Genomic DNA, 25,349 nt, shown 5'->3' on the forward strand with positions numbered 1-25,349 from the left:
CCAGAGGCAGCCCAGCCTCCTTCCCAGGACCTGGCAGCATTTGCACCTGCCTCCCCCAGCCTCCATTTAGACCCCTCCAGCATTCAGATCACCCCCACCCCAGACGGTGCAGAATGCAGAAAACGCCCCGAGGCAGCCAGACCCCACTGGAGATGCGCTTTGCAAGAGGGTCGCGGCTCTTTTGCAAGCCCCACCCCACCCCCCGCATCCCGCTTTGCGCTGTGGCCTCCGTGTGACCCCTGGTAGCCCTGCCTCAGCACATAAGGGGACCTCCACCGAACCCCTCCAGGCGCGGGACCAGGGGATGAGTTCGGGCTCTCCCTGCCCCTTTAAGGGTTCCTGAAACTTTCCCCCCCAAGTATCAGATGGAGCCTCGTCACATCCGTTGGCCGTGGCGTCCCGGGCACGTTCCGAGGAAATTCGGGATTAGGGGTTTCCCGGGGAAGAGGAGGTGGGGGGGAGGGATCGGAAAGAGGACCCCCTCCCCCCCCCCCCGGCCCCCCAGCCGCGGGGCCGGGCGCACGGCCTTGACCTTGGCGGCGGCGGAGGGGACGGGACCCTGCGGGGCAGCCGCCGCCCGCCAGAGGGGGCAGCGGACGAGAACTTGCTCAACTTGGCTGGGGCGGCTCCGGCGTCGCCGCCACCACCTCCTCCTCCTCCTCCTTCTCCTTCTCCTCCTCCTCCTGGGAGCCTCCTCCCGGGTCCTCCGCCCATCCTCCTCTTCCTCCGCCGCCGACCGCCGGCTGCGCTCTCCGCCCTGCCCGGAAGCCCCGCGCGCACGCCCAAGTCACCGACCCTCGCCGGTCGCCGCTGTCACCCGGGCCAGGCCAGGCGGGGCGCGCCCGGCAACCCGGAGCCCCGCCGCGGGGATGGGCGCGCTGCTCCGGGCGCTGCTGCTCCCGCTGCTGGCCCAGTGGCTCCTGCGCGCGGCCCCGGCTCTGGCCCCGGCACCCTTCACCCTGCCCCTGCAGGTGGCCGCGGCCACGAGCCACCGACCTTCGCCCGCCCCCAGGGTAGCCACCCCCGTCCTGCCCCGTGCCGAGGGCCTGGCGCTCGCCTTGGAGCCCGCGGGGGCCGGTGCGAACTTCTTGGCCATGGTGGATAACCTGCAGGGGGACTCTGGCCGCGGCTACTACCTGGAGATGTGGATCGGCACCCCTCCGCAGAAGGTAGGTCGCTGGGGAGCTCGCCCACCCTCTCGGGGGCGCAACTCTTCCCCACCTCGTGGTTGCAGCGGGCGGCTTTGGTGGAGGGTGGTGTGTGGGGGGAAGTGCTTCTAGTTTGGGTGAGGGACTCCCACAAGCTGTCTCCGGAGATGCAGCTTCACGCGTCCCCTAAAGCAGCAGATGTGCCCGTAGAAGAGAAGTCAGGGGTGCAAAGGAGCGCTCCCTCCTTTGGGTGTGTGTGGGGGGGGGCGGGGTACCTGGGCGCGCGCTTGCCAAGAGCTCAGCCCCTGCCCCGAGCGCAGCGCTGGAGGGTGTGGGCAAGTGTTTCAGAACTTGCTGGTCCCTCCCCGCACCGCGGGGCATGGCCGGGGACCTGTAACCAGCGCCTCCAGCGGGCTTTCCTCCTTAGGAGCGACACGTCTCTTTCCAGCCAGAGCGATACCTCGGGGGTGGAGGGGAAGACATGATCCAGGTGATGTTAGATTGGGTGGGGAGGGGGATCCCTGGAGTTGATGCTCTCTCCACTTCTCCCTTTCCATGCTGTCTCATTGCTAAAGAGGCTCCTGGCCGGCACCCAAGGCTCCCTTTCAAAGGGATTTCTACCTGAGCTCAGCTAAAAGCCACCGGGTTCCGAAGGGGCTCCTCCTCGCAGCAGCTCCTGGAAGGAGCGCTTTTCCTCCGAGCCCGCGCTGCTTTCCCAGATCGGTTTGCTGGCTTCCTCTTCGCGGTCCAGCTGCCCAGTGCTGTGGGCACCGGGCACCAGCAGCGAGGCGTCTACCCTGGTGCAGCTGGAAAGTAGGAGATGCCTGCATCATGCTACTGGGGGAAACTGAGGCTTAGCAAACCCATGGCAAATCAGGAAATCAATCCGAACAGCTCTCTTTTTGCTGTTACTGGGTTGTTCATTTATTAACACTTTTTGTAACAGGGAATTATACACGTTCAAGAGTGGTCAAGAGAAAATACCCCAAGAATTGATTCAGGTCTGGCACCGGACTATCTAATCCTTGTGGTTTGAAGTCAAGTTTTCTGTCTGTTGCATACATGTTGCATCATGTGAAGATACTTTATTTTTAATCTTTAACTTTAAAAATTTTTATCTTTATCTTTGTCATTGGGATTTCATGCAGCTGTGTTTGCCCTTAAATAGAACATGCTCACGAGTTTTGTATAATCCTAATTAAATTATTCAAGACATTAAGAGCAAAGGCATGCCATGTTAATTCTGTGTTTTTTTTTAAAGGAAACTGCTGAATAACTTCTGTAGTAATTTAATTACTTTTAAAAAGAACCTACAGTAGTGTATTACTCTTCTTAAAACTCTGATTCTGAGCCAGGCGTGGTGGCGCACGCCTCTAGTCCCAGCACTGGGGAGGCAGTGGTAAGAGGATGGCCATGAGTTCAAGGCCACCCTGAGACTACAGAGTGAATTCCAGGTCAGTCTGGGCTACAGCAAGACCTCACCTCACAAAACAAAACAAAACAAAACAAAACAAAACAAAACAAAACAAAACAAAATAAGCAACAACAACAAAATCCCCCTCGGATTCTGGTTTCAGTGTGGGGTCTCCTGGGCCATCTTCTCAGGCAATTGGATGTCAGCTGAGGAAGCTTAGCTGGCTCTGGGAAGGCTGGCCCACGTGAGAACACGCGCCCCAGGGTGGTAAGAATCCTGTGAACTGCCGTTGTTCACACACTGCACAGAGGAGGAGGGACCTCCTTTGTGTCCTGTAAAATCTTTAGGCCCCATTTGGGAAGCTTGAGCCTTTATGGACAAACGATGGTGTTGGTTGAGGGCAGAAGGGAATTCTCTGGGCAGTTCCAGGGCTGAAGCAAGAAGCCCGAAGCTCTCCCTCTGGAGGAAGGAGGACAGGACAAGGCCTTAAGAGGAGGACAAGACTATTTCTTTAAAAGCTTTCATAAGTAATAACTTGCCTTTTTCAGTTAAGTCAATGACCTTTCAAGCAACAAAGTTTTTAATTAATGTAATGAACCAGGATGCACCGAGAGCCTGTGTTCATCTCTTCACCACAGCTAGGGAGGCGTTTTCTAAGGGTTGCTTCTCAGTTACACTGTAGCTTGTTTCCCCGGGAAGACAAATACTTATGCGACTTTTGCATTTGCTGGGAATGAAATATTCCCTCAGTACATCCTTCCTGGCTTGATGAAGAAATAAGCTGCTTTGAGGCAAATCTGCTATTTCCTCGTTCCACTGTAAGTGCTTAGGCATTGGTGACCTGCCCTGGGCTGGGCTAGCTTCTGTCCATCCTGCCTGTCACAGCAGGGGTTTGGAGCTGGCCAGGGAGGGAGCTGACTTCTGAACCTTCACCAGTGAGTGCTCCTGCTCCATTAGTGGCCAAGAATCATGCTTTCATTTTTCTGCTGGTTCTCTGGAGCCCAGAATAAAAACTGCTTAGGTGGAGGGAAAGAAATAATTGAAAGATTCAAGCAATAAATAACCAAGACTTACTTTTTCAGGTGTTAGTACACGTCAGGGGCTCCCCGCATATGGATGCTGTGCCCTGCGCTTCCGAAGTGCTTTCTCTGGGAATGCCCATAGTCACCCCTACCGTGTCCTTGTCCTTACCTGCATCTGGCTGACGGTGGGGAAAGCTGAGTGACAGACCGGTCTGTGCTCCTTCCCCCACACACCTCCAGACTTCTTTTCCTTGCTATTGACTTCAAAGTCTTCTTCCTAAGCAGAGATCACTGGCCCCTACATCTCAAGGTATTAGGGACTGTACCTAACTGACTGCACCCAGAGTCTCCTTCACATCCTCATCGCCCCATCTCGTGGCTTCAGAGCTTAATGAAGAAGTTCAGGACTAGTTGGATCCAGGCAAGAATGGGAGAGGAGGCTGGGCAGGATCAAGGCTCTGCAGGGAGCGCTTCTATCCTATGGGCGGGACAGCCATTGGCAATGTATTTGTCTCCGGCATGCTTTAATCAAGAACTGGGGCTCCATTGTCCTGCCTGCCGACTTTTTGAGGAGGCACAGGTTTCTGCCCAACAGCTGGAGAGGGCCCCAGAGCCATGCGCTGGTGGGCAGGCCCACGTTGGCATGGAGATGAGAGCCGGGACTGCACACTGATAGCATTATGTGACTTCTTTCCAACAGGAGAGCCAGCATCCACTGGACCCGTGCAATTTGGTCTTATTAATAATAATAATAGCGTTCTAAAGTGATTATAATTATAGCAATTTCCATTATTAAAAAATACTTTCATGCTAACATAATAATTCTAACTGAAGATAGAAAAGGGCTACTATGTGGGTTATAGTAGCTTAAAGAGGGCTTTGGGGACTTTCTGTTGGAAGATTTTCTGTCATCTGCATTAATATGGATGAAACGGGCGGCAAAACTCTTTTCACATTTAAACCTTCAAATGTCAACATCTAATAAACTTCTTCAGCACATGTGCTGGGTGACTGATCTGCCTCTGAGCGCATAGCTATTTGGGAGACGTTGGCTTGAAAGTGTGAACTGCTGACTGAAGAGATAGCTCCTCCCGTAAAGTGCTTACTATGCAAACACAAGGACCTGAGTTCAATTCCCGGAACCCACACAAATACACCAGGCATGGTGGCATGTGCCTTTAATCCCAGCCCTGGGGAGGTGGAGACGGGTAGATCCGTAGGGCTCACTGACAGGCCATTCTAACTCAACGGGTGCGCAATAGGCCAGTGAGGGAGCTTTGTCTCAAAAAAGAAAAAAAAAAAAATCAAAGTGGGCATTGTCTAAGAATGACACCTCCACGTGGGTGCACACACACACACACACACACACACACACACACACACACACACACGTGCACCCAGACACACATGCATACTCTCGGAAACATGATGGCCTGAGTCTCTGTAAACAACTCACAAGTTCTCACTTTTCAGAATAAGCCACTGAGGGTCCCCAAATCGCATTAAGCTGGCTGTCATTGAGGCTGGGCAAAGGGAGGGAATGCTGCCAAGACAAAAAGTGATGGAGCATGCTGAGACGGTAAAGTGCGGAGGACAGTGACGATGAGAGAACTTTGGGGGTTGGAGCTGGAACAGCAAGAGAGCCCTCGGGGTGAGACCTGGCGCCGCCGTGCTCCCAAGAAAGGCCCTATCAGAGGACGCAGGGGGCAGGCCGCTGAGCCCGCCCAGAGCCCTGCAGATGGGCAGAGCTGGAGAAACACCGCACCACAGGAAGCTTTAAATTTTCTTTTATTCATTTATTTATTTGACAGAGAGAGAGGGAGAGAGAAAATGGGTGCGCCAGGGCCTCCAGCCACTGCAAACAAACTCCAGACGCGTGCGCCCCCTTGTGCATCTGGCTAACGTGGGTCCTGGGGAATCGAACCTGGGTCCTTTGGCTTTGCAGGCCAACACCTTAACCGCCAAGCCATCCCTCCAGCACCATTTCTTTTCTGTATGGTGGTGCCTGGCTTTGAACCCAGAGCTTTCAATGCAAGTACACCACCACTAAGCGGCATCGTGGCTCCTTCGTGCTCCGAGTTTTGCTCAGTTCGCCTCGTTGAGTTTTAGAGACACCCTCTAAAGATTACACAAATACCTGCTGCATTTTCAGCTGGGGAAACTGAGACCTGGAGAGCTGAGTCATGTGTCTGAGGCCACGTCATAGAGTGGCAGGTCCACCTGCCCAGGTCTGTCTTCGCCTTGTGTTACTGCCATGTACGTCCCGCTGTGTCAGTCATGGTGACTTTTTAGAGAGCCACCCTCGCTTATCTAAGGGCTTGTCATCGAGAGCATCCATGTGCGTTAGGTCGCACGGGTGATCTGGGGCACATGGCTCCCCTCCCTGAGCTCCCCGCTCTCACTCCATGTTGAGTCTTAGTTTCCAGAAGAAACCACTCAGGCCGTAAGGCCCGAATCAGGCAGAACATCCTCCCTTGGAGGCTGCAGGGCAAGGCCCTCGCTTACCCGTCCGCAGCATCTGGTAGCCTTCGGTGCTGCTGGGCGTGTAGCCACGTCACTGCATTCTCCGCCTCCATCTTCGCCCAGCCTTTCCCCCCTGCATGGGCTGCGTACAAGTTCTTCTCTCTCATTCATTATTGACTCCAGGAGCATGTGTGGGAGCCAGAGAGCCGCCTCGGATGCTGGTTCTCACCTTCCACTTTGCTCGAGGCTGGGTTTCTTAACATCCACCGCTGCATTTGCCAAGTAGGCAAATTTCCGGGAATTCTCTTGTCTCTGCCTACCGTCATCATGTAGATGGGATTATCTATGATTGCCACTGTGCCTGGCTTCGTGTGGGTTCTGGGGATCCAAACTCGCATCACCATACTTGCACAGCAAAGACCTTACCCACCTAATCATTTCCCTAGCCCCAAAATTCTTTTTTTTTTTCTAAATTCTTTTCTTATAAAGACATAGTCACTACATTGTTTGACCTCATCTTACTTTGTTTATATCTGCAAAGACTTGCTTTCAAATGAGGTTCTGGAGTTCGGATTCTAACCTATACATTCACACACCACTTAAAAATGCTTTGGCCAGCTGGGTGTGGTAGTGCATGCCTTTAATCCCAGCACTTGGGAGCCAGAGGTAGGGGGATCTCCATGAGTTCGAGGCCACCCTGAGACTCCATAGTGAATTCCAGGTCAGCCTGGGCTGTAGTGAGACCCTACCTCGTAAAACCAAAATAAATAAATAAATAATAGTTTTGGCCAGCAGTGAAATACCTATATGAGTCATCCACACTGATGTTGGGGACAGCACAGAGGTAGAAGCCGGAGCATTCCGTGTCTTAAAGACACTGTCAGGCACCTGCCGCCCCTTACGAGTCCGCATGCATTTAATATGGAAGTCCCCTTCCGGGACTTATTCCTGCCACACCCTGACTGGTCAGACTAACCTGTTATTCGAGGTTAGCTGCCCCTTCTTCCTGTTTCCTTCTGGAAGTTTTGCTGGCCCTTGCTAGTTAAAACTTGAAGCGAAGGAGGAGGCTAGCCACCACTCTCCTTGTGTGTTTTCTATTGCCAATAACAAGATAACGTAGACCGGGTAAGCTAGAAGGAAAGGAAGTTTATTTTGGCTTGCAACTCTGGTCCAAGGTTGAGGGCTGGTGTCTGGTGGTGCCTTATGAGTGGCACAGCCCTGAGGTGTCACAGGGAGAGAGACAATCACACTTGCTTTTGGGGCAGACCTACTCACAAGGTACCTTTCCTGTCTGTCCTCACATGAATAGAATCATCCACTCAGAGCACAGAGCCCTGATCACCCCACAAGCCTTCCTGTGCTTGGCCTGGAATTTACTATGTAGCCACGGCTGGCTTTGAACCCCTGATCCTCCTGTCTCCACCTCCTAAGCGCTGGGATTACAGCTGTGGGCCACACCGCCAGGCTCTGGCTCTCCTGTCTTAAAAAGGGGAGTAAACGTCCACGGGAGGTTCAAGGGAGACATCCCACATTGTAACCACTATGGGGAGTGATTCTGCAGGTTAGATTGGCCCCCAGGCAGGGGCTTAGAGCTAGCCGGTTTCTACTTCCCTCTGGTGTCTTTTTTTTTTTTTTAATTAATTAATTTATTTATTTGAGAGGGACAGACACAGAGAGAAAGACAGATAGAGAGAGGGAGAATGGGCGCGCCAGGGCTTCCAGCCTCTGCAAACGAACTCCAGACGCGTGCGCCCCCTTGTGCATCTGGCTAACGTGGGACCTGGGGAACCGAGCCTTGAACCGGGGTCCTTAGGCTTCACAGGCAAGCGCTTAACCGCTACACCATCTCTCCAGCCCCCCTCTGGTGTCTTAACAGCATGAGATGTACTTTGTATCTCGCGCATCAACCCCTGAGGTTAAGCATTTGACCCTTGGGTGCAATGCCGCCCTGGTTGAGGGCCTCGTGGCCTTTCCCACAAGCATGTGGAGTAAGCAGGAACAAGGGAGCCCTGTGTGTGAGTGAGCAAGGTGGGTGTGCATTCAACCAGAGGGTCTCCTTTTACAACTAGCGGTGAGCCTCCCACCTCTTGCTTCCTTTGGGTCACTGTGCTCTGCTACCCAGCCTTCGGTGGACTCCTCATGATTACACACAGAACACTCCTACACGCCAGGGCAGGCAGCTTGTCTGTCCGGCTTCTCTGGCTGTGAAGGCACAGGTGTGGGTGGAATGTGAGGAAGTGGGGGGGTGTCACTTTTTCGGGGCTCGCTCTCCTGACCTGTGAGTCTGCGTAAGACACTGTTGGATTGGCTGTCACTGAGCTCCCTTTAGTCCCTTCCCGACCCAAAAGGATGCCTTGATACTTTGCTCAATAAGAGTGGTCATGTTTTGGAATCTTCCAAAGAAGAAGCAGTGCTCTCATCACGAAGACACGTCCACACTAGGGGAGCAAAAGTAGCCGGCTTGCTTTTGAGTTAATGCTTGCCATCCAAGGCCAGTCTCGGGGCGGATGTTTGCGGATTTTATTGTATGGCTCCTCATCTACCTATGCCCGGAAATGCACAATCTCAGCACAGCCGTGGAAGGTAGATGTGGAGGACTGTCTGGTGGGCAGGCGGGCGATGCCCTGGGCCAGCTTCCTCATTTAGGAGCTGCAAAGGGCCGTGGGAAATTGTCTCCTGCACCTCACACTAGCCTGAGAGAGGAGAATTTATGGCTGGCTTCTCAGCACGGCCTCTTGCCCCCCCCCCCCCCACTCCCCGGCTGCAGATCCATGACACCTCCAAAGCAGCGCTTAGAAATGGCCTTGGTGGTGGGCAGGAGGCGGGTTCTGTGTGTCAGTCGTATAGGCTCTCCAAAGCCAAAACCAACCCACAAATCAGGGCTTCCAGAAGGTCCCTGTGGGGAGGGGCAGGGGCCGCACTATTGAGTCAAAACGGTTTTCCAGGTATTACAGATTCCAGAGGTCATAGGGTGTGACCTCGGTTTGAGGCAAAGATTTGTTGCTTCATGGTGAAGACAGCCATGAGTTCCTGAAGTTTCTGAGGGCGTCCACAGCCCTCTTCACCTTGTCTTGTGCCAGAGGTTTTCCCATGGGAAGAGCCACCAGACGGCCCGCAGGTCTGTCTGCTGTGCCATGCCCAGTGCTTGGAGTCAGAGCATAGCTCTATTCCTTGCAGAAAGTTGGGCATTGGAAGGCAAGTCATTTAATCTGGCTGAGCCTCAGTTTCCCCCTCTATAAATTAGAGAATCTGACCTAGTGACTTGAGATCCCTTCTGGTAGCTCCAACACCAATTGCCATCTGTTGTGTTGGGCAAGAACCTCGGATGAGCAGTCATCTTGGGATCTGCTAGAGCGTAGGATCCAGTGTCCTTTGCGGCAGGAGATAGGGGGATGGCTGGCTCTCGGGCCACGTGTGGAGTCATTGCTGCGCGGAACCAACTGGCTGTTTAGAATGCCTTGCAGAACCGGTTAGAATGCAGATTCCCAGGACCCAGTCCCCACTGCCTGGGTCAGATTCTGTGTGGTGTCCAATCTCCCACCAGCCTGGCTCTGGTACTGGGACTCTCTCTGTATGTAGGCCACTAAAGGTCAGAACTTTCTCTGCCTACAGTGTCCTGTACAAAGAACATCATCTCTCATCTTCTGAAACATGCTCCAGGGTGAGCATTTCCCCACTCTCCACCTCAGACACATTATGTTCTAGAAGCTTCCTTGTGTCGGGCAGGTGAGAAACCCGGAGTTCGATTGGTCAGTGTTCAGTCCTTAGGCAGTGCTGCTAAAAGTCACAGCATGGAAGCGTGACTTTTAAAATGTCCCTCCTGTCACAGAGCAGTGATTTGTAAATCCAGAAAAAAAAATTAATTACTGGGAAGGCAAAGTTGAAAAGGAAACGTTGTACAAAATACAAGAGGCACCCCGTCTTCTGCTGGCTTCGGAGAAGCTCTACCCTGTGCAGTTGCGTCCCGCCGCCCAGGGGCCGTGCGAGTGACCCGCTGCGTGTGGCCCTGTCACGCGCCCGCCGCCTCTGCCCCTCACTGAGTCCAGGATCTCTTTGCTAAGCTCGAAAGGGACTGTGGAGACTGTGAGGCTGTGTTGTGTCATCTGGAACTGTTCTGCCTCCATGTTCGGGTCCTGTTTATTCATTCACTTGTTCTTTTTTTTTTATTTGTTGTTTTGCTTATTGTATATATGCTTGTATGTGTCGTGTACGTGAACTGTGGCCGCACGGACTGCAATCTTAGGTGTCAGATCCCAGGACCACTGTCCACCTCTTCGTGAGACAGCATCTGTCATTGGCCTGGAATGCACTAATGACGCTAGATTAGCTGTCTAGTGGAGTCCAGGGAGCCTCCTGTCTGTCTTTCCAGCACTAGGTTTTGTTTTTTTGGGTTTGTTTGTTTGTTTGTTTGTTTGTTTGTTTTGAGGTAGGGTCTCACTGTAGCTCAGGTGGACCTGGAATTCACTATGTAGTCTCAGGGCGGCCTCGAACTCATGACGACCCTTCTACCTCTGCCTCCCAAGTGCTGGGATTAAAGGCGCCACCACTCCTGGCCCAGCACTAGGTTTATAAGCACATGCCACCATGCTTGGCATAGTTACAAGGGATCGAACTCAGGTCTTCATGGTTACGGGGCAAGCACCTCACCAACTAGGCTATTATAGGTAATGACGTTCTGGGTTAGAGAATAGTAGGCTGGATCACCGGTGGATGGTAACCTGTGCCTCCAATGCCTACCTACATGGGACACAGTCAAAGTGGGCTGAAAGTGCACCCTGGGAAACAGCTATTCTAAACCAAGGCCAGAGAGCATAGTGCACACCTCATAATACCAGCATTGAGAAGCTGAGGCAGGAGGAGTGCTATAAGTTTGAGGTGTCAACCCTGGGTGGTACTGTCTCTCCCTCCCTCACGAGAGGGAGTGAGAAAAATCTGTCATCTCAGACTGGCAAGTGAGTCTTCGCAGACAGGTGGCTTTCAGCCTGAAGTAGGTAATGGCAACTTGCCCAGAGAACACTGGGCATCACCTGCAGGTATTTTTTTTTTAATTTATTTGAGAGAGAGAGGAAAATAGACAGGGAAAGAGAATGGGCAGGTCAGGGCCTCCAGTGGCTGCAAATGAACTCCAGATGTGTGCACCCCCTTGTGCATCTGGTTTATGTGGGCCCTGGGGAATTGAACCTGTGTCCTTTGGCTTTGTGGGCACGTTCCTTAACCGCTAAGCCACCTCTCCAGCCCACCTGGAGGTATTTTGAGTCAGCACTACTTGGCTGATGTCACTGGTCTCTAATAGGCGAGGTCAGAGAGGCAGTTAAATCATCTTACCACGCACAGGATGGCTGCTACACCAAGAAGCGTCTGACCCCAGGTTGAAACAGTGCCGTGGTAACGGTGTGGCCCACAGGTGGGCCTGGAGCGGCTGCCCAGAACAGAGCGGGGAAAATGGCCAGTGGCTGCATCTGTGTGTGCTTAGACAGAAGCGGCAGTGTGCCCGCATCGGTGACCACCGCCGCTGCCCTCCTGCCTTGTTCCTGCCGTCACATGGCTGTCAGCAGATGCAGCAAGGCCTTCGAGGGGTTGGAAGTCACTTCTGAATGGAAGGATCCGAGATCAAAGAAGGGAAAGAATGTTGAACTTACTGCAAAGGACAAGCTGAGCACATGCCTTCCTTCCTTTGTCTGGTGTGTTTATTAAGCCCCTCCTGTATACAGAGACTGTTCTGAGCCTTGGGGTTGACAGTTAACTGCGCAGAGAAGGCCCTTGTTTTTACACAGTCTCTGTTCGTGCGAGGGAGACAGATTGTGAGGAAAGCAAGCAGTGTTGGGAGAAGCGCTGTGAGACGGGGCAGCCTGGGAACCGTGGGGTAGAGCGGGTGTCAGAAGACTGTGTCCGCCAGGGAGGTGGGGGAGATGTCTCCGAGCAGGTGCCACCAGGGTTGGATTGGCATGAGAGGGACCAGTCTTGGGAAACCGGGTGACATGTTCCACAGATGTTCAGCAGGAGCATGTGTGGGACATCCGAGGCACCGGCTTTAGCAGACGGTGCCCTTCCACATGTTCACAGGCACACTGTGGACTTGGGCTTGAAGCAAACAAAAGCCTTACTTACAAAGAGTGTGCAGACGTTACGGTACACCACCCCGTTTATGGGCAGGGCGGGGGGTGAGCCAGGGAGTGAATAGTTAAAAATGGGTGGCCTGGGACATTTCTGGATAACAAAGGAAAATTAAACTCTGAGTACCCAGGGAAGGCAGGATAGAGGAGACCATGTATAGCACTGTGTGGTCAGGAACCCCCTCATTCTTGGGGACCCCAGAATAGTTCTGGAATAAGGGCATGGACATAGTTTACTTAGGAAGTGGCCCCAGGAATCATGGGGATAGCCGTGTGTGCAGAAGAGATGTCACAAGAAGGACCACCGCAGCCCATCTCCTGGGGTTCTCAGAGGTGATAGGTCCAGCTGGCTAGGCTGGGAAAAGGACACTGGGCACCATTGTCCACCCCTGTCACTCATTTGCTGGGACATATATGACTACCACCAAATGTATTTGAAAGCATTCTTTCAGCCTTTAAAAATCCTTTAAAATCCTGCATGCAGGATCCGGGGTGATGGCTCAGTGGGCAAAATGCTTACCGCACAAGCGTGAAGACCTGAGTTTGAATCTCCAGCACCCATGTAAAGTGCCAGGTGTGGCAGTACGTGTCTGTAATCTCAGTGCTGGAGAAGTGAAGACAGGGTGGATCCTTGGAGCTGGCTGGCCAGCCAGTCTAGCCTAATTGGTTATCTCTAGGCTCAGGGAGAGAGACCTTGTCTCAAAAACTAAGGGCTGGAGAGGTAGCTCAGTGGTTAAAGGCACTTGCTTATATACCTTCACAACCTTGGTTCAGTTCCCCAGTACCCACATAAAGCCAGATGCACAACATGGCACATGCATCTGTAGTTCCTTTGCATACTAAGAGGCCCTGATATGCCCATTCTCTCTCTCTCTCTCTCTCCCCTTACAAAGGAATAAATAAATTATTTTTAAAAATAAGATGAAGGGGGCTGGAGAGATTGCTTAGCAGTTAAGGCACTTGCCTGCAAAGCCAAAGGACCTCTGTTCAATTCCTCAGGACCCATGTAAGCCAGATGCATAAGGTGTTGCATGTGTCTGGAGTTCATATGCAGTGGCTGGAAGCCATTCTCTCTCCTCCTGTGTCTTTCTCTCACTCAAATAAATAAATAAAAATAATTTAAAAAATAAGATGGCGGGATTGCTTAATGGTTAAGGCACTTGTTTGCAAAGTCAAAGGGCCCATATTTGATTCCCCAGGACCCACATAAGCCAGATGCTCAAGGTGGTGCATGCTTCTGAATTTGGTTCACTAGAGGCCCTGGTGTGCCCATTCTCTCTCTCTCTATCTCAAATAAATAAAAATTTATTTGGAGAGTGATTGAGGAAGACACTCAGTAGTGACCTCTAGCCTCCATATACACTAGTGTACAGCTGGGTACTCACCCATACACACACGTACCACCTCACACATACACAGACACTCACATGCACACATATATACTATACACGTGCTCAAAAGAAAAATCCTCCTTGCTCTGCATCATCTAGAATCTGGCCCTGAGGCTTCTGTGAGTCAGGTTGGAGTGTACCTCTGGGTCCGCATTGTGCCTTGAACTTCTGTTTGGAGATGGCTGTGTGATGTGTGAGCTACTGAACAGGTGAAAGCGGTTGGGGTGAAAGGGACTGTGTTTAAGGCTAAAATTAACTACAACCCCTCTTCAGAAAGCTGTGTTCGGCACATAAGTGCACCCAGGGCCTCTGGAATAGCAGGGGCCTTATATTGCAGGATGGCAGCTCCACAAAGTCTCAGGACTTGGGCTGGAGAGATGGCTTAGCGGTTAAGCGCTTGCCTGTGAAGCCTAAGGACCCCGGTTTGAGGCTCGGTTCCCCAGGTCCCACATTAGCCAGATGCACAAGGGGGTGCACGCATCTGGAGTTCGTTTGCAGAGGCTGGAAGCCCTGGCGCGCCCATTCTCTCTCTCTCCCTCTATCTGTCTTTCTCCCTGTGTCTGTCACTCTCAAATAAATAAATAAATAAATAAAAATGAACAAAAAATATTTTAAAAAAAAAGTCTCAGGACTTGGTGCTACAACGACAGGTTTGCTGCCTTCTGTCTGTGAGCCAAAACAACTTTAGCAAAGGACACTTCCTGTAGCTTTTGTCTGTGAAGGAATTTATCGTGTCACAGCTCTGAAACACTCTTTGTGACACCGCTCCTTAAGTACAATTGAGCCACACAGAGCCGCCCTGATCGTCAGTCCCCACGTACAATGGTGGTCCCATAAAGTTCGAACAGAGCCAACCAGATCCAGGGACTCTGACACTGTAGCCGTTGTGAGCTCCTAGTGGCCGGGGCACAATGAGAGGCGCGCGGCTGGTTCTGCATTGCAGGCGCGCATTGCGCTACGTGCCGTAGGAAGGAACCTGCTCTGCTTTGGACCTCCTGGCCCATACGCAATGCTAACGGCTTGTTGGTTCTGAGTGAACCTCGAATCTAGATGTCATCCAAATGGTGGCTCAGAGGCAAATGCAGGACACGGCAGCCTTATGGTATTCAAACCCTCCCCCTGCTTCACAGAGAGAGATGGCAGAGAGGAAAGGGAGGACTCTCAGAGACAAGACCCACCTGCCAGAAAGATGGCGCTGGACATTGAGGGTCACTTGACCAGAGGGGGAAGACTAAACTTCGGAATGACTGACCGTCTTTCTCAACCCTCCCTGTGGAATCTGATGGCAAAAGATGAGATGAAGACAGCTCTTTAGATGTTTACTGCTGTCTTGTAGGATTGCTGCAAAGCTTAAAGACTCAATTCCTGGGTTTTGCTGGGGTGACGGGCGGCATGGACCGCTTACAGCAGCATGCAGTTTTGCCATGAAGGTGGTGGAAACAAACTTACTACACTCACCCTCGTATGAAAGCATACCAGTACAGTTAGGAACACTGTGTAAGTTTTAAATTTTAAAATTTTTATTTATTTGAGAGAGAGAGAGAAAGAGGCAGCTGGGGAGAGGGAATGGGTGTGCCAGGGCCTCTAGCCACTACAAACAAACTCTAAATGCATGCACTACCTTATGTATCTGGCTTATGTGAATCTTGGGGAATTGAACCTGGGTCCTTTGGCTTGGCAGGCAAGTGTCTTTAACCACTAAGCCATCTCTCCAGCCCATGTAAATTTTTTTTTTTTTTGCAGGGGTGGGGTTGTTCTAGGTAGGGTTTTGCTCTATCCCAGGCCGACCTGGAATTCATTATGTAGTCTCAGGCCTCCACCTCCTGCCTCCTATCTCTCCTCCCAAGTGCTGGGTGGGATTAAAGGCATGTGCCACCATGCGTGGCTATCTTGATGACAGTAAATGGTTTTTTTTTAAAAAAAAATAGTTAATTTTTATTTGTTTGACAGAAAGAGGGAGAGAGATATAGCAAGAGAGAGAGGGAGAAAATGGGTGTGCCAGGGCCTCAGCCACTGCAAACAAACTCCAGACGCATGTGCCCTCTTGTGCATTTGGCTAGCGTGGGTCCTGGGGAATTGAACCTGGGTCCTTTGGCTTTGCAGGCAAACGCCTTAACTGCTAAGCCATCCCTCCAGCCCAGTAAATGGTTTTGATACTACTGGTTTATGTATTTACCATACCTTTATCGTTATATATGTGTATTCTACTTACATAATAAAACGTGTTAGCTGCACAGCCTCATGCAGGTCATTTAGGAAAGATTTCAGAAGATGATGTTGTTGGGAGATGGCAGCTCTGGGTGGGTGGGCTGTCCCAAAAGGACAAGGTTTGGAGGATCAAAAACCATGGTGTTGATGACGGGGGGCCCTGGGCAGGCCTCACCTAGTCTGTGTGTTCATGTCTTAGTTTTGAACAAAAGGTTAAAAGGCTGTTTTAATAACAATGTAAAGATAGAAAAACCCACATGAACCAAATCAACAGTACAGGAGAATGTTTTGGTTAGTAGTATACTGTGTTGTATGCTCTTATTATAAAAAGTCAAAAAATGGGCCGCAGTCTTTCTCTATTTCAGCGGAGGCAGCCAACTTGCTCTTGTCGCATGCCGGTGTTGGGGGACCCCCTCCCCTTTCCCTAGTTCAGATTCACCAACAGCATGAACCAAGAAAAGTTAGCCAAACTTCAGGCTCAGGTCCAGATAGGGAGCAAGGGTACAGCCCGCAGAAAGAAGAAGGTGGTACAGAGAACAGCGACAGCTGACGACAAAGAACTCCAGAGTTCTCTGAAAAACCTGGCAGTAAAGAACATAGCTGGTATTGAAGAGGTGAACATGATCAAAGACGATGGAACAGTTATTCATGTCAACAATCCCAAAGTCCAAGCTTCCCTGTCTGCCAACACCTTTGCGATCACTGGTCACGCAGAAGCCAAACCAATTACAGAAACGCTTCCTGGAATATTAAGTCACCTTGGGGCTGACAGCTTAACAAGCTGAACAGTTCCCAAGGCAAGTGCTGGACAGCAAAGCTCCAAAGCCAGTAGACATTGAGGAGGAGGAGGACGACGTTCCAGACCTTGTAGAAAACTTCGATGAAGCCTCGAAGAACGAGGCTAAACTGAAATCCTTCCTGGGGGGTTGGAAGCTGGCGCGGACTGGATGGACGATCAGCTACGTAGTCCCGTAGCTTTGCAGACACAGGGAACATCCACTGTTACCAGTTCAGTGATACAGATATTTTTGTATATTAATGATGCTGTTTGCTCAGCATTTTCTTGGTCATTTGATTTTTTTTTTTTTTTTTTTTGCATTTTACACTTCCTCCCAGAGTCTTTTAGTCAAAATATGAAGTGTGTCGGTGCAGTTTGAGGGTATTTTGGGCTCTGAACCTTTTGTTGTGGTTTGGGGGGAGGGGGTGCTCTTGGTGTACGTATGTATGTATGTATAGGTGTGCATGTGTGTGCACGGTGGAGAGCAAATTGGAAAACAGCTCTATTTATCATCTTCCTTCCCCCAGTAGAAATAAAACAAATCTTTACCAAAAAAAAGTCAAAAAATGTAAAAACTTCATGAAATAGAAGTTAAAGTAAGCTTTCTAGCAAAATAACGTTAACTTGTTGTTGAAGGACGAGAAACCTTTTTCTACAAGTTTTGTGTGGCCTGCGTGTGTGGGGTGTCTAGTCTTCGGTGGCGTGGGGTAGCGTCTGAGGCCTGGGCACCCGCTCACCGCTCGCTGACTGGTCACCCAGGGCAGCTTTGGTTCTGGGGCCTTCTCACAGGAAGCGTCCTCGGGAGGTGTACATTTTGTCCATTAGGGTACATCTTTACCCTGGGTTTAGATGTGGTTCGAAGTACAAATTCTTACCGCTGTGTGTCAGTTTTCCCTAGCATTCAATACAGAGTTCGCACAGCCTAGGAACAGCGTCTGTACCATGTAAACTGAGTGTGTCACAGGCTGACTCACGTGGGTTTGGATAAGTGTGTACTATGATAAATATGCAGTCACCTAGCAATGCATTGTAAAGCAATACATGTTTCTCTATAAGTTTATTTTATTTTATTTTTTTACTAGAGAGAGAGAGAGAGAGATGGGGGGGGAAGAGATAGAATGGGCATGCCGGGGGTTTCCAGCCACTGCAAATGAACTCCCTGATGCATGTGCCACCATATGCATCTGGCTTATGTGGGTCCTGGAGAGTTGAACCTATGTCCTTGGGCTTCGCAGGCAAGTACCTTAACTGCTAAACTCCTCAGCCTTTATTTATTTATTTATTTATTTGGTTTTTCGAGGTAGGGTCTCACTCTGGTCCAGGCTGACCTGGAATTAACTCTATCATTTCAGGGTGGCCTTGAACTCATGGCAATCCTCCTACCTCTGCCTCCTGAGTGCTGGGATTAAAGGCATGCACCACCACGCCTGGCTTCTCAGCCTTTTTTAAAATTTATTTTTATTTATTTATTTTTTTTTTGTCTTTACAAGTTTTAAGGCATTCAGCACGCTTGGACCATCCTTTGTTTAGTAAGTATGTGATTGTTTTGGCTTAATCCCGTAGTAGTTCTGCAAGGGGAATTCTGTTGCCTCTGCATCTGGCTCCGTCCATCCCAGCAGGAGACAGACTCTACAGTGCCTGCAGGTCATGTGCTGGGCTGGCAGAAGAGGGGGTGGGGTCCCTGTGCTCCCGGGCATGACCCTCCTGTCCATTTCCGTGTCTGGGCTGATGTTTCACTGGGAGCCTTCTTGTTTCTACAAGGAAACATTCCTCACTGTCCTGAGTTTGTGAGCCCCGAGGAGCCCACCCTGTGCATCAAGTATAGGGACCCTCAGCCGTCAGCCTCACTCCAGCGCTGCTTTCCCAGGACTCCACGGCACAGCTGGCTTTGGGTGCAGCTCCGGAAGGCTTCGCCCTTTCCCATCATCTCATCCTCAGCTTTGTGAGCACCCCAGCTTCCCACCCTGTGGAGGAGCAGCTGGGGTGTGAGGGTACCGCACCTCTGGCTCCTCGGACCAAACAGCGTCTGGACTGAAGTGCTTCTGCCACCTACATTAATGCCGGGGTTGCAATCATCATGCTCCATTCCTCAGATAGGAACTGTTTCTTCTGTCTGGAAACTTCTCGATTGTCTTAGCCCTGGTACTCATGACTCTTGACACTGTGACTTAGGACAGGTCTTTTGCTTGTTGTTTTGGTTTGTGCATGTGTGTGGTATGTATGGTGGTGCATGTGCGTGCGTTGTGTTGTATGGGTGGTGTGTGTATGTGCGTGTGTGCACACGCAGCATCCTACGCACCTGCAAGGGCCAGAGGAGAATGTCAGGTGTTCCTCCTTCATTCACCCACGTATTTCCGTGACGCTGGGTCTCTTACCAATTCCAGAGTTTTCTACCCCCCCCCCCCGCCCCATAAGCCCCAGTGATTCTCTGATCTCTGCCCCTCACAGGCCTGGTGTCGCAGACATTCACGGCCAAAGCCAGCTACTTACACGGTGCTGTGGAAACACTCAACTGCTGAGCCATGTTGTCAGCCCCTGTTTTTCTTTAGTAAGTGTTGAGCACTTAATAAGGAGTCTTTTCAGTCTAAAAACTATGGAGGTTCAGTCCAGAGAAAGTTTTCTAGCTATTCTGTGTTCTCTCTCGACTCTCCTATTATCCAGACATTGGGGCCATCCAGTGTGGTCTGTCTCTCAGGGTTCACTCTCTGCTTTCTCCTTTTTATTTAGATTTGTATACATGATATATACATATACATATATATATGTGTATATATATACACGCACACACATACATACATACACACGTGTGTGTGTGTTTATATATGTGAGGGTGGGCATGTGTGTGGTACAGTGCATCCAATGGAGATCAGAGGACATATTCATTGTGACCTCACCACCCACTTCATTTGAAGCAGGGTCTCCTGTTGTCTCAGTGCATTCACCCTTCAGGCTAGCTGGCTTGCGAAGAGTTTCCAGAGAGTCTCCTGTCTCGGCCTCTCTTCTAGCAATGGCACTCCGGGATGACAGAAACTGATGCCACTATGTTTGGCTTTCTTTCTCTCTGGAGGCCCGTTTAGGTTGCTGTGATTGATGTCTCTGAGCTATTCGGCTCCTTTGATTTCTCTGAGGAAATTAATTATGATTTTTATTATGATTACTATTTGTCCATCCTGCCTTTTGTCAGTCTCCTCCGAGAGCCTTCTCTCAGCATGAGGGGCTTCCTCCAACATCGCCCAATCGTTGCCCGTTGCCTGGCTGTTCCTGTTTGAAAGGAAAGCAAGAGAGGCTGGTGGAAAGCTCAGCATTGTGTCGCATGGGGTCTGGAACTCATTTCCATTATTGTGACTCACGTGGGCATCTGAGACACGGTGGTGACGTGACTCCACATGATCTGACTTGATGCAGTGGAGGCTGAATTCAGATGCCTTCCCAGGTCTTCTTTCAGATGAAAGCATTTCACTGTAGCTTCCATGGTGACATGGTCATAGCTCCCAATGCTAAGTCCTAAGTGGAGGCTTCCTGAAGAATTTAGGGAAAGCTAAGCTTGTTTTCTTGCTCAGAGTACAGGTGTGGCCGGGACTACAGTTCCTTCAGCCTCAATGAAAACACAAGTTCCTGAACAGGGACAGCCAAGTGCTGACCTTGAAGAGAGATCAGGGGTCAGGAGGACAACAGAGATGTTGAGGTGGACATCTTGAGCTATTGATCTAATATCTACCATCTCTGCAGGCTTCTCCATTGAAGCACAAGTAAATCTCTCCTTGCTCAAACCACTCCAAGTCTATAGTTTTTCTTTTCACTTGCAACCAAAAATAGCCTAAATGATGCATCCTCATAACCTTTTGGAAAAACAATAAGAGCAAATAGGAAAATTTCTTTTCCCTGTCTCAAAACATCCTATGTATAGGAAGACAAACTTGAAGGCTGTGCGTTTGTGTGTGTGTGTGTGTGTGTGTGTGTGTGTGTGTGTGTGTGCGCGCACACGTACCTGTGCACACGTGCATGTGCGCATACAGACAGAGTCTCACTCTAGCTCAGGCTGCCCTGGAACTCACTGTGTGGCCCAGACTTTCCCCAAACCCACAGGGATCCTCTTGCCTCGGCTTCTTGATTCCTGAGATTCCAGGCATAAAACTTCATGCCCAGCTTCTGAAGTTGTTTTAATGTTGTCTTTGACAATGTTATTAGCAAGACACTTGTTTCCAATAGGGAATATGTCGACCTTCATGGAGAAATCTAGCCTTTGGTCATCCTGAGATGAGTGGAATGCCTAGGGAGTCTGTATGATATAGAACTGGGGTAGGCAGACAACCCCTGTAGGCCATATCTGGTCTTCTGCACTTTTTTTTTTAAAGAGAGAGATCAGGAACTCCAGAGGCTTGCACCACCTAGTGGGCATGTGCAACCTTGTGTTTGCCTTACCTTTGCACATCTACCTTACATGGGATCCAGAAAGTTGAACACAGGTCCTTAGGTTTCTCAGTCAAACACCTTAACCACTAAGCCATCTCTCCAGCCCTTCTGCTTGGTTTTGTAAATAAACCTTTTTATGCTTTTTTTTTTTTTAATGAGAGAGAGAATTGGCGCACCAGAGCCTCTAGCCACTACAATCAAACTCCAAACACATGTACCACCTTGTGTGCATGTGCGACCTTGTGCTTGCATCACCTCATGCATCTGGCTTACGTGGGATCTGGAAAGTCACACATAGGTCCTTAGGCTTTACAGGCAAGCACCTTAATTGCTGAGTCATCTCTCAAGCCCTAAATAGATTTATTAGAACACATCTGTGCTTATTTGTTTACATGTTGTCAGAAGCTACATCTTATTTGATTTTCTTTAAACTGTAGTTATATCATAAGCTGTAACTTAATACCAAAGAATGGGTCATTAGTGAAGAATAGATGGGTATGTACCCCATGGTTCTACAGTCTGGGAGATCCAAGAGCGTGAGCCCGCATCATGGTGAGACCCTCATGCTGCATGTCTGCAGGGTCAAGAAAGCTTTGCAAGGGAGGCAGCTGGTGGTCAGTGTTGGGAAATGGTGAGGCATTGGCTTTACGGAAGCTGAAGTGGCGGCTGGAGAGATGACTCAGCAGTTAAGACATTGCTTGCAAAGCCTGGTGGCTTGGGTTAGACTTCCCAGTACCCACTTACGCCAGATGCCCAAAGTAACACATGTGTCTGGAGTTTGTTTGCAGTGGCAAGAGGCTCTTTCTCTCTCTGGAAATAAATAAATAATGTTTTTAACAAAAGAAATGGGCTGGAGAGATGGCTCAGAGGTTAAAGTGCTTGCCTGCAGAGCCTAACTACCTAGGTTTGATTCCCCAGTACCCACATAAGCCAGATGCACAAAATGGTGCATGCACCTGGGGTTTGCAGTGGCTAGAGGGCCTGGAATGCCCATTCTCACTCTTCCTCTATTCCCTGCCCCCCGTCTGTCAAATAAATAATTATTAGAATCAGCACACAGTGACCCAAGTCCAGGGTAGAGCCCATGCAGTCACATAAGAATAGTACCCCCCAAAACAAAAAAAGTAAAGAATTTTAAAATTTAAAAAAGAAAAACCGGGCGTGGTAGCACACGCTTTTATTTTTTTAAGTTTTTGTTTATTCTTATTTATTTATTTGAGAGCGACAGACAGAGAGAGAAAGAGGCAGAAAGAGAGAGAGAGAATGGGCGTGCCAGGGCTTCCAGCCACTGCAAATGAACGCCAGATGCATGTGCCCCCTTGTGCATCTGGCTAACGCAGGACCTGGTTTGAGCCTCGAACCAGGGTCCTTAGGCTTCACAGGCAACTGCTTAACCACTAAGCCATCTCTCCAGCCCAGCACACGCTTTTAATCCCAGCACTCAGGAGGCAGAGGTAGGAGGATCGCTATGGATTCCAGGAGAGCTTGGGCTAGAGTGAGACCCTACCTCAAAAACAAACAAAAAAAACACAAAAATGTCCCTACCCTGTACCTTCTTTGTGTGTTGGAGAAACCAAGCCAGAGCCACGAGCAAGATGGGGAGATGGTAATATTCCCAGGCACGCTGCCGGACCCGTCATAGGTTGCAGAGTCTACGTCAGGCCCGTAACCTGGGATGCCTCTTAGGGTACGTGTGGTTGTCCCAGAGGTTCGTATGCTGGGAGCTTGGTCGCCAGTGTCTGCAGAGGCGGGACCTGTTGAATGGCGATTAGGGCAGGATTGACACGAGGTGACAAGGTAGGTCCCCCACAGTGGATCACTTCCTGCAGGAGTGAGCAGATTGCTATCAAAAATTGAGCTTGGTTCCACCCAGTTGCTTCTGGGCTGGCGCATGGCTCATTGCGGAAGGAAAAGTCACAGACACGGTGAGTCTCCTTTTACCTCTCCCCCATGTTGCCCAGCAACCAGCTGATGACAGTATGGCCCCTAGAACTGTGACCCAAATGAACCTCTTTCCTACCCAGCCCCAGGGATTCCACTGTAGCAACACAAGATGGCCCAAGACCGTACCAGATAGTAGCTTTGGTGATCGATAGTGCTGAACTTACAACGTCCAAGGTTAAATGTATTTCCACAAAGTTACTGGGAAATCACAAGGTCTGAAAACAGTAAGTGGGGCACGGTGGCTCACACCTGTAATCCCCAGGAGGCTGCGGTGTAGGAGGATAGCCCTGCATTCTAGGCCAGCCTGAGCTACAGCGTAAACTCCATGCCAGCCTGGATTAGAGTGAAACCTTGCCCCCAAAAAAATAACAACAAAAAAAAACCCAGAAACTTTTGCAAAAGATTTCAATCAAAGCTGGAAAAGAAAAACATACTGCACAGAGCATGTTTGACGGCAGTTGCATGACAAGAGAAGCCTGTATTGAAGTGCTCCGTCATGCAGACGCAATGCAAAGGCATTTGGAAGCATCTGGAAAAAGCACTATGCATTCATCCTTGGACTCAGAAATCCATTTCTAGGAGTTTATGTAAAGAGTAGACGTGGAAAACTACGAAAAGGAGTTCACACGCTACACTGTCGTGCCAGTAGCAACAGCAGGTGAATATAAAGAGCCCCGGGTTCGCTGCACGTTCTGTGGGAGGGGTGCACTGTCACCCCGGGACCCCTCTGGCCATGAACAGCAATGTCTGTGGTGTAGTTACCTTCTAGTTGCTGGTGCAAAGCACCCATCCAGAAGCAGCTTGTGGGAGGAAAGGCTTTATTCTGATGGATGGACTCCAGGGATAGTTCCGTGATGGCAGAGGGAAATATGGCATGAGCAAAGGATGGTCATCACCTCCTGGTCAACATCAGGTGGACAACAGCAGCTAGACAGTGTGACAAACGCTGGCAAGGGGAAGCTCACTATAAACCCGTAAACCCGCCCCCAGCAAGGCACCTCCTCAAGCAAGGCCTCAATTCCCAAATTGCCACAAGCCGAGGAACCAGCCCTCAAAACATGTGAGTTAATGGGGGACACCTGATCCAAACCACTTCCGTCTGTCAGTGCTGCAAAGAAGAAAAGCAAGGTTAGTGTCTCGCTGCTCATCTAAGAAAGTGGCATGGTTCATGCACTGAGACCTTGTTCAAGAAATTGCCCCTTGGACTGGAGAGATGACTCAGTCGGTCAAGTGCTTACTATGTAATCATGAGGACCTAAGGGTTATTACTTTTTTTTTTTTTATTTGAGAGCGACAGACAGAGAAAAGGCAAAGAGAGAGTGAGAGAAAGAATGGGCGTGCCATGGCCTCCAGCCACTGAAAATGAACTCCAGATGCATGTGCTGCCCCCTTGTGCATCTGGCTATCATGGGTCCTGGGGAATCGAGCCTTGAACTGGGGTCCTTACGCTTCACAGGCAAGCACTTAACCACTAAGCCACCTCTCTAGCCCGGACCTCAGTTTTGATCCCCAGGACCCACATCAAATGTTACATGTAGTGGTGTGTGCTTGCAACGCCAGCTCCGGAGAAGCAGAGACAGGGGGATTCCCAGACTCAATGGCTAGTGAATCTAGCCAAATCAGAGAGTCTTGAGAAAGTCTGAGGTGGAGAGTGACTGAGGAAGACACCTCTGGCCTCCATATACACAGACCCACATATGCATGCACATTCCCCCACAAGTGTGCTCACACACATATGAACATACATCCACACGTGCATGAACATCACATACAAAAGAAGAAATCATGCAGGGCAGAAGTTGCCAGAGCTGGGGTGGATACATCCCAGGGAGATATGATGACCCCCTGGGAGACAGAGTAAATCACCAGAAAGCTGCCCTTGTTTTCCCCTAAGATAATGAGGGCCGGGGCTTTGCTGAGTCAGGACAGCACAGATGGTCTTGCTGTGTCCACTCCATGGGTCACCTGTGACTATAGTACATTGTGGAAGTCTAGGGCAGCTCTTGTTTACAGCTCAGGTGATGGGGCTGCTGCTCAGGTGCCCTGGTCCTGAAGCTTGGTGCTTGCTTCAGCGTTCATGTCCCGTTTCGGCTTCCTGGAAAGTCATAGCTCCTGATCTGCCGCCCGCTGATGTGCTGGTCAGCAACGCTGTGCTCCTTAGTAGACATCTGAGGAAGTAGTAAGCACAATGAGATCAGGTCCCTTCAAGTCAGTATTTCACAAGAAACTAGTGCTATGGAGAATCCTGGAGCTGATCTCTGTAAAATGTTTCCATCATGATTTGATTTCTACCAAAAAAAAAAAAAAAAAAAAAAGTCAGTTTGCTACGTATAAAAACACTTTTAAACCCTTAACTGGCAACAGAATTTTCTACCCATATAAAAATTTTCCAAAGAATTTAAAAAATATTTTACTTATTTGTTTGAAAGAGAGGGGCACACCCATTCTCTCTCCC

The 25,349-nt window shown here is 50.2% G+C and overlaps 1 protein-coding gene and 1 pseudogene across 1 annotated transcript in view; both read left to right on the top strand.

The window, feature by feature from the left end:
- Positions 1 to 869: 869 nt before the first annotated feature.
- Positions 870 to 25,349, top strand: part of Bace2 (beta-secretase 2) — a 103,696-nt gene continuing 79,216 nt past the window's right edge. The window contains exon 1 of the mRNA XM_004654492.3: positions 870 to 1,169. Coding sequence (XP_004654549.1) covers positions 870 to 1,169 — 300 coding nt within the window. The remainder of the gene's footprint in view (positions 1,170 to 25,349) is intronic.
- LOC105943795 lies at positions 12,305 to 16,734 on the top strand (annotated as a pseudogene).

The sequence above is a fragment of the Jaculus jaculus genome, chromosome 5, assembly GCF_020740685.1.
Source record: "Jaculus jaculus isolate mJacJac1 chromosome 5, mJacJac1.mat.Y.cur, whole genome shotgun sequence".
Lineage (NCBI taxonomy): Eukaryota > Metazoa > Chordata > Mammalia > Rodentia > Dipodidae > Jaculus > Jaculus jaculus.